We start from the raw sequence: 13,356 nt of genomic DNA, 5'->3' as shown, positions 1-13,356 counted from the left end.
GATGACTAATGATGACTGATGACTATAACGCCCCCCCCCCCTTCTATTGCTGCTGTGGAAAATCATAATGTGGGTTTCATTGACTAAATTTCCGGAGAAAGGGGCTGGAAGACTGTTGAGTTCGGACTTCGTACATGTAGCTCATGCAACGTGTAACAAAGGCTTAATTATGTGTGTGGTTGATTCTCCTTGAACAGTAGCGCTAGATTCCTCAAACTTTGCCTTTACTATACACTATACACTATACATAGCCCAGAGGACTGGGCATTCATTAGTTAATCACTACTTGATGCACCGGCTGAGACATCTCGCGGACGACAACAAAGTTATCTACTTTCAGAGTTGCGGTTTCAAAGTTGCGTTGGTGTCTTTCGGAGATGAAACTGTTTCAGAGTTGCTCCGTAACAAACGACTACATCTAGTATCAAGCTCGTACAATGAAACAGGCTGATATTCCAAGATAAATGGTGTCAATGTTCAGTTATGTTTATGTCCTTAGTCTATTTCATGAGAACTGTGGCACTACGCAAAACGCCGAGAAATTGTTTGGAAAATTTGGCAGCGTTTTGCTTCAAATCGCTAGTTCTTCATGAAAAAAAAGTGTTGCTGTTTTTTTGTAATTGGTTGTTATTGTTTTTATTTTAACGCTTCACATGTTTGTTTTGTTCAACTGCAGTCGAAAATCGGGGAGGCAGTTTCTTTTAAAATGAACTATAGAGGGAACCAATAAAATATAAACAGAAGGTGTCAAAATAGCTTTTAGCGAAATAACCCAGACATTAAATGGTGCAGTTTAAGTCGATTGGATTGCTTACCTTTGCAAGAGGGTGGGTCCAAATCCCAGCCATCTTTGTCGTTCGCCCTCTGCATACTGCACTTAATGGACGGAGGTCCGAGTGCGAGGTAACCTGTGTCACAGGTCATGTTAATGACCTCTCCGTGCTTGATCCAATGTTGATTAGTATTCCATTTACCGTCTCGGACCGTTGGAACGGGGCATGTAAACGCTGGCAACCAGAGCCAAATGTCACTTTTAAGAATGTTAACAGTTCAGGGGAATTTTAAGGGGGGGGGGTGCTCGGAGGGGTGCTGCTCAATTATTATTTGACAAGTGACAAGATCAGGTCAATGTCAGACTGGGAAAATGTCTCAGAAATGCAATCTATACACATCGCCTCAAAGCTATACACGTCGCCTCAGGAGCTGATGAAAATTGGATAAGAGACAAGACCACTAATGAATATTCATAGGTTGGAGGGTCGAGGCCTATCAATTAGACGAGTGCATGTTTTTAACTCTCAAGTACATATTTGGAGAGGTATTGAAAAAATATTTGCTGTGGCAAGTCTACAGATATAAAGAAATTATTTGATGAAACAATTAATTTCGAATTTTGCTAATTGGGTAATAGGGGGCGTGTTTTGAGTTTTTTCTGCCAGTTGGCTGAAAAGAGTGGAAATATCAAAGTCTGTCTAATTTGTCGATTATCAAAAAATTCCCGTGGTCAATCACCATTTTATTTTTCACCATTCACTTGCCCGACTGTTCGGAATAACATAATCTAAATTTCAGTTTCACAACACCACGCGTTCTTTGATGCGTCGCGGTCAAACATTGACAATTTAACTGCTAAAAGGCTTAAAAAATCAATTGTGGTCTTGTCTCATAAAAAGTAAAAATGTCTTAAATGCACATTGAGGTGAGGTTGAATCAACTCGTACATCGGTACTCATTCCCTCCTGTGAGGCTAAAGATTTGAATGAATATGGCAATGGCCCAGCGTGTTCCGATGTGGCAGGTTGCTGAAATGGAACTTGACGCAAGGGCCCAACGCGCCGCGTAGCGGCAAAAAAGCGAAGCTGGCGAAACATTTATAACGGGTCACCGTCACTTATTATTGGACTTATAGCGCATTTACGGGGTTGCAACTATTTTGCTTTATAGTGTCACCAGGAAAGAAAAGCATGCGACCTAACGCCGATCTATTTGTATAAAGTGATAATTGGAAGGTATTTAGTAGGAAATATCAATAAAATAATCATTCCATGTCGTCTTTTGAGGGCATTTTTGATTGTAAAAAATATATGTGTACGTCACCGTAGTCTCTGCAATGATAATTTTATCAGAGCAGTCTCGCGCAAGTAGAATTTCTTTACCTGCTAGTTCTTCACTTATTAGTCTCAACGTCTGGCGCAAAGCCAGACGTTTTCCATTACGATTTCACTACGATGTTTGACAATAAGGAGCAGTGCGCGAGATATGCTAATGAGCAGACTTCCCTCGCTTGAGTTTCTGAAGAATGTTCCATATCGCGCTAAGCTCATCACTGCTGATTATGACAGGCGTGCAGTGGTAGGTATCTGCTCCCCAACTTCCACCCTAATACGGTACAATAAGTTACCATTTGATGAGAATGGGACAATGCCCTCACTGTGTATGGAGTCATAGGGATTAGAAGACATTATTCATTAGTGTTGGTACAAGTGATTTTGCCCAAAAAGCATGCGCATTCAAAAAACAAAATATGCAAGGTATCACGTACATGACCATGACGACGTGCAGAAAGTGCACTGGCCAGTGCATACCCTATGGCTATGTACTAGTAAACATGGTAAACATGAACAACATCATTATTCATTGGCAGTTCATTTTACTCCGAGCTTTTCCTGAAACATATTGCCATGATGATTAGGCCTACCATGTACCATGACCAATAACGGCACTAGATCATGTAGATGTCAACAAGTTCACATGAACCGTATAATCCCGCATGGCGCATGTGGGGCATGCATCTAAACCAAAGCCCCAAAATCACTTGTTTTGGTCTATTTCACTTGTGTTTCCCCCGTCTCCCAGTCCATAATACATTTACAGTTTACAATCCCCGATCATGGCCCAACAAAAGGTCATCGGTTGACTAAAGCCAAGGAACACAACTGTTCAATGGATTTATAGTTGAATGCGATCAAACTACGTCTTTTCAATCGTGGATTGTAAATTTAACCCCATGGGCCTAGGGAAGGCCCTATAACAATACTTTCGACACAGTTATTATCTCCGCTGCCTCCACCATGTTACACACAGTGCTCACTGCTGATTCTAAAATGCGCCACCTAGTCAAAACAGGACATATGTTCTTCTAGGAATAGATCTCTTTCCAATATTTTGTCATTCCACTATCGTCATCACCTCATCATACTTTCATTGACATTACAGGCACACATCCACAGAGCACTCTTCAAATCATCTACACAGTGGTTATCAAACTAGGATTATAAAGGTAATTTCTTAGCCCCGCACAGTGGGTTTCAGTCTTGATAAAGGGGCACTATTGCTAGCAGCTAGGTAGGCAAGATAAAGTTAGCCGAAGTAGCCGATAGGGGTCTCTCACCCCTCAAAGTCCGTCACAACTATTCAAGCTTGTACAAGGAATACATGCAGCGCTGACTCTAACAAGACCCAATTGGAATGTCGCACAGTCATCTGTCAAAAACAAGACCTATGTTGTAGTATGATCTCTTGCCAATATTTAATAATTGCACTATCGTCATCACCTCATCATACTTCATTGACATTACAGGCACACATTGACATAGACCACTGTTGCAATCAACGACACAGTCGCTATCCAAGTAGCATTTATAGAGGTAATTATCATTATCATACCTCATTAGCATGTGAACCAATCGCGTCGCGTCCTTTGCGATCACGGCAAAGCCTCATGGAATAATGTCTTTCAACGTTGAATAATTTTTCATATTCCATGCCTACAACTTCAATTTCTTCATAATCCATGGCTAGAAGTTCAATACTAATATAATATCCAAGATAAAGTTACAAGAAGTAGTCAATAGGGGTCTCTCACCTCTCACTGTATATCCACACTATTCACGCTTGTACGAGGAATACATTCAATGCTGAATCTAACAACACCCAGTGCCCTTACTCTGTATATTAGTCACTGGAAGATGGCCCATTTCACTCCTTGCTTCTACTTCACCTATAGTCTCATTGCAAACGCCTCAGTTCTATGATATCACATTCACTTTCAGTTGTCATGCAACGCAACAACTGTGCTATCTGCCATCGCACATCAACGAAGAAGTGCAGCCGCCCACATTCCACCTCACGTCTGTCCGACCAGCTGCAATCCTCGAGGACGCCCCACTGTACCACGATTTCACTACGATGTTTGACAAGAAGGAGCAGTGCGCGAGATAGGCTAATGAGCAGACTTCCCTCGCTTGAGTTTCGGAAGAATGTTCCATATCGCGCTAAGCTGACCACTGCTGACCATGACAGGCGTGCATTGGACTGGTACAGGTTGGAACTGAACATTGAATATGCTGGTGGTGACGCTTTCTGATGAGAAGTTGGTCGTGACTGATGCAGTATCCTTGGACTTGTCCACAGCATCGTTCAATCAGTGCTCTCTGAGCTGCCTTGATTCTGCCTTGATTCTGTACCCAAATACTAAGACCAAATGCCTGTTGACTGTGCTTTAAGAGAGACTGGCGCCATGCCTAGAGATATGACTGACCCCTATTGGCAAATTTGTATGACTTTATCTTGCCTACCTAGCTGCTGCCTATAGTCTCCCTTTAACTGCGGAACACTTCAAAGTCGATAAAATGCCATGTTCCACCTTTTATTGTGTTCAGACTGCCATTTTCAAAATAATCAAGTCAGGACACTGCCTTCTACTCTCATAATAAATTTTGCTTTCCTCAGTATATAATAACATTTCTTCTTCTTCAATGCTTTCATCATTCCAAACTTCTCCTCCTCTGACTTTTACAGGGGTACAGTCATGGCAATCAAAACCCAAATACTGAGACCAAATGCCTGTTGACTGTGCTTTAAGAGAGACTGGCGCCATGCCTAGTCTCTCTTAAAGCACAGTCAACAGACACCAACCCCCTCAGACTCAGAAACCACAAACGCCCAACCCTTCCTGCTACCCTAATACTTCTGGGTTATGGTTATCAGTTATGGGCAAAGGCGTTAGCCCGTTGGCCTGGGCGTATAGTAGAAGGGCTACTCGACTAGTTATTTAATTAACTCCGCATAAAAACAAACGGCTTGCTGTCCCATGCTGTAAAGAGCCTGGGTTTTCGAACCCGGATGGCCTGGGATCGAACCTGGGACCTGCAGTTGTTAGGCAGACATGACAATATTTATAATTACTAAATAAGGCCATGCGTCTAATTAAAGTATCCAACACTAAGATGATCACCCAAAACCCCCCCCCCCCCCCTCCAATCCAACATCTAAAGCCTAACAGACGATGATGTCCGACTGATGATTTTGTGCGAAGATTATGAAAATTTATTGAAATGGATCTGGTGTGATAGAAATAAAAAGCAGATGTTATATGATAAAAATAAAAATAAAATCCAAGTGATAGAATTGTTTCTCATAAAAGCAAGAATATTCGCGATGTACTGAGAGATAGAAGGAAGCAGTCATTTGGCTTCTACCTGTACTCCCCGTGCAATCTGCTGATAAAACATGGCTTACCAATGCAGGTGGGCATGGGACCACTCCAATGTGGACCCATGCACTCAAGGCTTCTGTTGTCAGTATCATATTCATAGGTGACCTTGGTTTGTGTGTCCTGCATCTCATACCCATACGATACATAATCGTAGTAATGATAATCCATTTTAGTCTCTATTCTCCTGAAGAAGTAGCCTGGTTTGCAGAAGAACCAAACGTTAGTCCCAGGTACAAATTTCTCACTTTCAATTGGATACATTGCAAGTGTCCCACTGGCGGGAGGATGTTTCGAACACTCTCGCAAAGCTGCAAGTTAGCATGAAGGATAGACTTATTACTAATAACAAATTACCACTGCTGAAATTGCTAATGATATAAGATTGCAAGAAATAGTTCGCTCTGACTCAAAATTGTGTCACGAGTACATTGCCTATTTCTTTGTTTGGTACTGCCTCTACAGTCTATAACTAAAGCACAATTTGGTTGCAGATGATGAATAGCGACTCGGCTGATGTCAAGATCTTCCACCGTCAGCATTCCTTCCAGCATGTTCAGAGGATCTGCAGGCGACATTACTACTTCTCCCTATACGAGTTGAAGGTTCTCTCTCCAGCACTCTAGTTGATATTGAAAAGAAACAACTTCACTTAACCTACCCAAGCATCGGAATCCTGGATTATCAATGCGCCGGATCCAATGAAGGTCATTCCCGCAGTACACTACAGGTTCTTGTGGAACTGAGTGATTTCTCGGATCAACGAGGAAGTGTCCGGGGTTACACCGAAATGTTGCTCTTGCTCTGGTAACACTGTATTGGTCACCTGGGCCGCGGCCGGTCAGTATCCAGCTACCACCTGCCTTCGATGGTGGTGTGTCACAAGTGACTGTCGCTGAAAATCAAAGCGTAGAAAGGGTCAAAGTTGGGGATAAAATGTGTTATCAAAGCTGTCCTTTGGTTTGTGAACACAATGGGCGTTAACAGCGGAATAGTTTCATACTGATAATACCAGGGACAAAAAGGTAACTATGAATGAACGAAAAATGAGAAAAAAAAGATAGGTGCTGGCGATGTTTATGAGAGTACTAACCCTGACATGGTGGATACGTATCCCATTGCCCGTTAGGCAAACATCTGATGTCTCTCACTGAGTCATTAGTACCGTGGAACTTGTAATGACGGTTACATATAATCCTGGCTACACGTCCTGCGGGGATTCTTCCGCTAAGTGAAGTGACGTACCCATTTGTGGGTGGAAGTGGTTGATGACAATCAGCTGCAAATGAAGAAATATAAAGTGGTGAAGTCATAGTGGTGAAAGAGATGAAGATTATGATTATGATTGTGCATTCGCACACACCCCATAATCGTGAAGGAATGATACACTTGTTTAGTGTCGGTGTTTCTCAATGTTCTCTTAATTGCAGTGTTTAACAATGAAAGCAGTGATATGTATTTGCAGTCAGTTTAAAGGAAAACAATTTTTTTTTTTAATTCATGAGAGATAGCAGGGAATCATTCCGGCAGTTGTTCCGTGTCAACTATCGCAGTCAACTAAACAAAACTCTTCCAATTGTCTCTATTGACTGTAGTTAACGTTCAGGTCGGGGGGGGGGGGGGCAACACAAGTCTGTTGTCCTGTTTCAGTCCGCAGATCTGCCAAAGTCTGTTACGTACAACTGAGAGGTTTGTGAGCGTTCTGTGCCTTTAGCTACGGCCGTATTAAAGGGACCATTTTATTTAGTTCAAAAATTCACAGAAGCGGTACTAAATTGAAAAAAAAACAAATTTCTGAAACTGCGTCTTTAGCAACATTATCTTACCTTTGATAGTGGTTACTGTCAATGCTAACAAAGCAGTGACGGCGAGAAACATGTCACCCGATGCTTTATGTGACGACACTGAATGAAAAGGATAAGATTTAAAAGCATTTCATACTTGATAGATAGATGAGGCTGTAAGTTACGAACGGGGGGTCAAAGGCTGATGAAGGGCCTAATGTAAGTTTTAAATCAGAAGCCAGATCGATCAAACCCGTACCCTTAGTAGCATGATCATATAGTGATTGGATAACAATTGCACTTGTACTTACTTGCTGTAACTGTTCTGTATTCTACTTTTACTCGGAGTCCTTTTGCGTCGTTCGTTGTTTGAAATAGAACAATATTGTATGTGTATATGTCAGACGGATAAACGCTATCTTTAGTTGTTCAAGCTGATGACGCGATAGACTTATTGAGAAACTCTCCTGTTATCAGTAAAGAAATAGTCCAGGCCAAGTCGATGAATTTAGATGTTTGGCTGTTGTTTGACTTGATAATGAAGTTCTCTTATAGTCATCTCGGATAAGGTATTCCAGCCATCGCGCCCAGCTGACGGTCAGACCCAGACGGTGGGATGTTGGTGTGTTTCATTTAAATGTGCAAACTCCTAGGCTTCGCTTCTTCAAACTATCCGAAACATTATGCCACTACTGGGTGTATCAAAAAAAACTATCCATCTTGAAAAATTACCCCCAATTCCACATTTAATAATTTTTGGAATAATTTCCAATGGATATTGTTAGGTAGGGGTCTCAGGCAGACCTGTGCAAAAATTCGGAATCGGCCGTTTACAAATGAATGAGCACGACCATATTACGTAATCCAACTCAAAATCGGCTTGCGCAAGGAAGTGATAGAATTTAGATGAAATCAAAGGCCATGGAAAGGAATGCTGGATAACCCCTGAGGTTACCCCAAAATATCCTATTCGTTGTAGTAACCCTTCGCCAAAACAATCTCACTTCCTTGCGCAAGCCGATTTTGAGTTGGATTACGTAATAGGGTCGTGCTCATTCATTTGTGTACGGCCGATTCTGAATTTGTGTACAGGTCTGCCTGAGACCCTTACCTAACAATATCAATTGGAAATTTTTCCAAAAATTATTAAATATGGAATTGGGGGTAATTTTTCAAGATGGATATTTTTTTTTATACACCCTGTAGTTCTGCCGGTGTAACATCTGTGGTTGTTCCCTACATTTCGGTGTTTCCTTACAATAGACAGCTAGAGAGAGACCACGACTGTTCAATGGGGGAAACACAGAAAACTTGCCAAACTATCTTTGTCTGTTCCAAAACAAAACGAGGAAACACTCAAAAGATTACACCTAGAACATTGTGAACGCAAACAATGTTCTATCGAAGAGAAGTGGCATACCCTCCAACAAACTTTCAAATGAACATTGTAAAATACGAGCCAATCACCGTCAAGAGGTTTAGATAGAGTATTATCGACCAGGAGGAAGCTGTGCCAAATGATGACCGACTTCAAAGAATCCAGGGTGAATACCGCAATATTGTCCAATTCAAGTTAGTGGCAATGTAGTACAGAAACAAAATCATTATTTTTGCGTGGCAATTTTTTTATTTCTGTAGTGCTGGCCTACATTTAATTAGGCCTACCATGTTTTGCCATGTTTAAAAGGAGGTCACCCACTCTTCGACAAGGAAGAAAAACTATGAAGGAGGAAAGGTCAATGATTGATTGACTTGTTTTTATTCCAACTTAAAAATGAGTGCAATCAACATGTTATGTATAACTAACGAACAGACATATAGAAGTAAGCAATTTCACAGGGCGCAGGAAATTCCGAGATGCGCTAAGAAAATATGATCTCATTAATTATTCACATGGAACGGAAAGGGTCCTGAAGCTTGCAGCACACACTGGACGCCAAATCTGTCGCACAGGAGAGGGTTTTTTTTGCTTGAACGCCTGAGTTAGCGTCCAGTGTGCTATCGATGATCTTTGGAGTTGGTGACCAACTAAACGTTGAGTTCATTGGCCGACATATATCAAACTTGTTTGATTCTGGACTCCACTGAACTCCTGTGAACGCCAGAGGCAAGTTACAGAGGGTCCAAAGAAAATACCATAGAAAGACCTAACCCTCTTCACCAAAATGCGTAAGATCTAATTTAACTAAAACAATTAATAATGCAAGTATCGACATTTATTTTGCTGCCAAAATGAAAATAAGGAAGTTTAATCTTTGGAATAATGCAGCAGTCAATGTAAACTTTGCACTCCCGCTGGTCAGGGATCGAGGCTACATCGACGTTGATGTATTGCAAATATATCTGAGTGACGTATCTTGTTTACCGATTATTTCGTGGCGATAGTATGAATCGAAGATGATGAAAAATCGCCGACAGCTTGACAGAAATAGCTTTGTAATCAACCATTACATCATAGATTGATGATAAGTACGTGCCTCTTTAAAATAAATTTTTCCTCAATCTTACTCACGGCTTGTTTGATTTGGATTGATAAAGGTTCTTATTTAAATAAATGTACCGACGACTTAAATGTCAAACGAAATCGTTCAAATTGCACTCGGCTACGTATTTGTTTTTTGCATACAAGTATGATTTAAAGACTTGACTATTTCACAGTCTTGAGCATTGTTTTTGAGCATAAGACCATATAGCTTTCAATACGTTATTCGAAACCTTTTACAAAAGACCGTTTGTTATTGGTGAAATGCGTACATGTATCCGTTTTTCATTGCGTTGCTGATTATAAAACATTTAGTAGCCTATATTGAGTGATACGAGTATCGATCGTCAGTTCGATCACCCTTATCACTCTAGCAAAATACAACTTGCTGCATCAGCTAGCTCTGATGATGCAACGCAAGGCTCGTGTATGATGTATTAATGCGCCCATTTCTCTGACACCGGACGGACGTGTGAGAGGGGCGTTGCATTGCTCGCACGAAATACGCTTTAACCACTAGGTAGACCGCAACTGATTACTGCGAGTGTTCTCAAGTGTAGAAAACAGGGTAAAACATTACTAAAAGTGTAAAGTATTGTAAATGTCCTTCCTGGAAACGCTGTCCGTTCTGTCATATCGTGACAGATTCAGGTATACGGGTTTAAAGTGATCGATATTGAAGACATTGCGGGATTAATATTTCGCCGTAGACAGAGGCAAACACCATCATCGAAACCTTACGACATGGTTCTGTGAAACGTTATGGAACTAATAAAGACGGGTGATAGTTATCAAGGTCCGATCCCAGAAACGCCAACTCATTTGTTCGGACGTCAAATTATGCTCCTACTAATGAGCTTAACAATTCGATTTAACTTATGAAATGGACTTCAGTTTCCAGATAGCGAGCCGTGTGCTGTAATCAATGAGGTACCGGCCTCCCGCTAGGCGGCACTGACTGCCACTAAGGTAGATGGTTTTGTCAAGTGATATAAGCGACTCGCTTCAATGTAAACTGCGATGACGACCTAACATTTGCCTGCGTTTCGCACCTTCTCCGCTTATTCAAGGTACCAACGCCTTGATGGTAGTTGATAAAGTATGGAATTAGTGAAACCTTGGAAACACTGATAAACCTTGTAATATTCAATGTAAACCATGGAATCACTGTGCAAATAGCGCGGGAAATCGGGTGCGTTCCTTCCACGATTTATACCCTCCCAACTGACAGTCTCGTCCCAGCTGACTTTATTGATAGCAATTTGCCAGTTAGTTCAGAAGCCAACATTTTTAATGTGGAGGATGACGTCATCAATTGGCAATGCGCTGTGGTCGTTAAAATATTTTATTTCTCTTCAATGGAAGCAAAAATTAGTTTTTATGATTGTTTTGTATTCCATAGACGATAAAGTATTATGCTCGGTACTAGATGCACGAGATCATAGGACAAACACACACGTGAATAAAAAAAACCGCTTAGAACTGGTGACGTCACAAAGATCTCTGCATCCCTCGATGCGTACTGGAAGATGTAAGAAATCGCTCACGGCGAAGGAATTTATTCACATTTTTCATCTCCAAACCCGGCTAAAACCTTCGGTAATAAACTTTCATCTACTTTTCTACGGATAAGTGCCAGCCGGTACTGCATGATGTAGCCAATCGTCTCTGTATCATCCTGTATGATCACACCGCTCCGTAGTTCAAATAGGCCCCGTGTGGTGGCGTAGTAAGCGGAGCGCTGATTGGGGGCAGCGGTAGCGCAGTGGAAGAGAGTCGGCCTCATGATCAGGAGGTCGTGGGTTCGACTCCCGGCCGAGTCACTGCTTAGTTCCCCTACTGGTCGAGTTCAAGTGAGCACCTTCTGGTTGCTCCTTGAAACCCCTGATTGATTTCTGTGGAGACCGGGGTAATAATATGATATCCCAAAGCGCTTTGAGCGAGAACTATAGTGTCACGGAATTGCGCTATATAAAAAGACTCATTATATTATTATATATTATATTATGGGTATGTGGTGGGCGTGTCGTGACGTGCATGCCCATATTTGGGAGATCAGTAATGTACACTGGAGGCGAGGTATGACTGGGTTGTTTTAAAATATGGATTATTGAATCGGATATGCGACTGATTTCTAAACTACCGTCAAATTCCGATCTGATCATGTAAAAATAAGCTCCAAATATTGATTCGTAACCACCTTAGGTTCAAATGGCATTATTTCATGTTTTTATGCATTTTTAGGACTGATTCCAAGGTTTATCACTGGTTCCAAGGTTTCACTGATTCCAAGCTTTATCACCTACCCCAGACAATACATGTCCATACGTTGACGAAGGGTAGGCCTACTGCATGTATCTCTCTATTTTGCAATCTATTTCCAACTGAAGTTGGTCGGCTATTATGCACCAATAAACGACATCGCTGCACACACTACGATAACAAGTATTAGGTGTAATGCCAATGATTATCGCTATCGCTTGTGCAGGGGTTTGATATCTCGGCTAGTGTAGCGTTTTTGTTTCTCGGTCAAAAAAAATTAGAATTTAGTTCAGAGAAGATTAAAAGGGCAAACCCCGTGAACTTATTTTGAAATCAAAGTAATATTAGCAGCGCAGTGTTCATGGAAAGTGAGGTATACACCACCTTAAAGAGGAGGTAATGAACCGGTCGTTTCAGCCCAGTGCATCATGGGATTGTCAATTTGTACAAAGAAATCTCAATTTTAGCCTAAAACATGCAGTTTTCACTTTTCCAATATCGTTAGTGGAAAGCTATGATATTCTTGGTGTTCTTGTACCAAGCTCGTTTATATTAGATGGGAATGATATTAGATATATTTGATTGTGTGTGATTTTCCTGCTCTGTGGCTACAGTGCTGCCATCTGGGCTATTTATAGGCACTACCTCCCCGTTAAGCTGCATTGGATATCGTATACAAATAATATACACTGTATACGGCCGAATCAGATAAATTCGGGTGAGGTGCACTGCCAACCGAGGCGGACGTTATACAGAAATATGACATGAATTTCTTCAGTGGTATGGGCGAAGGCTACGGAGGCAATACCGCTGAAAGTTCAATATGAGTGTTGACACGGTGTAAAACACTGCATGATGGAAGAGGTCAAACTCATTTGAATGAATGATGGGTGGGACAGGTCTTGTAACCTCACGCAAAGTATTAAGTGCACAATTGAGGCATGGTTCTTTACTTAATCATTATCATGTCGGCCGTTAACAAGCAACTGGTGAGTTATATCATCGCATCTCATCTATGCCAATTCTGTAAAACAGGAATTGTTTTGGAATTTTTCCTGAAAACAAAAACAAATTCTGCCCTTTCAACTTACAACAAGTCATACGCCCGTTCATTGTTACAATGGGTGAGGTCAAATCTCAGAGTTTACTAAGTGTTAACACCAGGTGTTAAGAAAGTGTTCCAAAACCCCGAGATTTGACCTCCTCACTTGACTCCTAGTTAACACTTTCTTAACACCGAGTTGACACTAAGTTAACACTTGGTAGACACCTAGGGAACACTTTGATCGCTCAGGTGTTCCCTTAATCTGAGGAAGTGGCCAAGTGTTAAGAAA

General features: G+C 41.4%; 1 protein-coding gene across 1 annotated transcript in view; it reads right to left on the bottom strand.

Annotated features, from left to right (window-relative positions):
• LOC135501666 (complement C2-like) overlaps nucleotides 1-7,665 on the bottom strand; it is a 39,701-nt gene extending 32,036 nt beyond the window's left edge. The window contains exons 1-6 of the mRNA XM_064793904.1: nucleotides 7,590-7,665; nucleotides 7,321-7,398; nucleotides 6,588-6,773; nucleotides 6,156-6,389; nucleotides 5,521-5,805; nucleotides 816-1,007 (exon numbers count right to left, since the gene is read on the bottom strand). Of these exons, the coding sequence (XP_064649974.1) occupies nucleotides 816-1,007; nucleotides 5,521-5,805; nucleotides 6,156-6,389; nucleotides 6,588-6,773; nucleotides 7,321-7,398; nucleotide 7,590 (976 nt within the window). The 5' untranslated portion in view covers nucleotides 7,591-7,665. The remainder of the gene's footprint in view (nucleotides 1-815; nucleotides 1,008-5,520; nucleotides 5,806-6,155; nucleotides 6,390-6,587; nucleotides 6,774-7,320; nucleotides 7,399-7,589) is intronic.
• Nucleotides 7,666-13,356: the final 5,691 nt, after the last annotated feature.

This window comes from Lineus longissimus, chromosome 17, assembly GCF_910592395.1.
Source record: "Lineus longissimus chromosome 17, tnLinLong1.2, whole genome shotgun sequence".
Taxonomy (NCBI): Eukaryota; Metazoa; Nemertea; class Pilidiophora; order Heteronemertea; family Lineidae; genus Lineus; species Lineus longissimus.
This window is presented reverse-complemented; position numbering and strand designations above follow the sequence as displayed.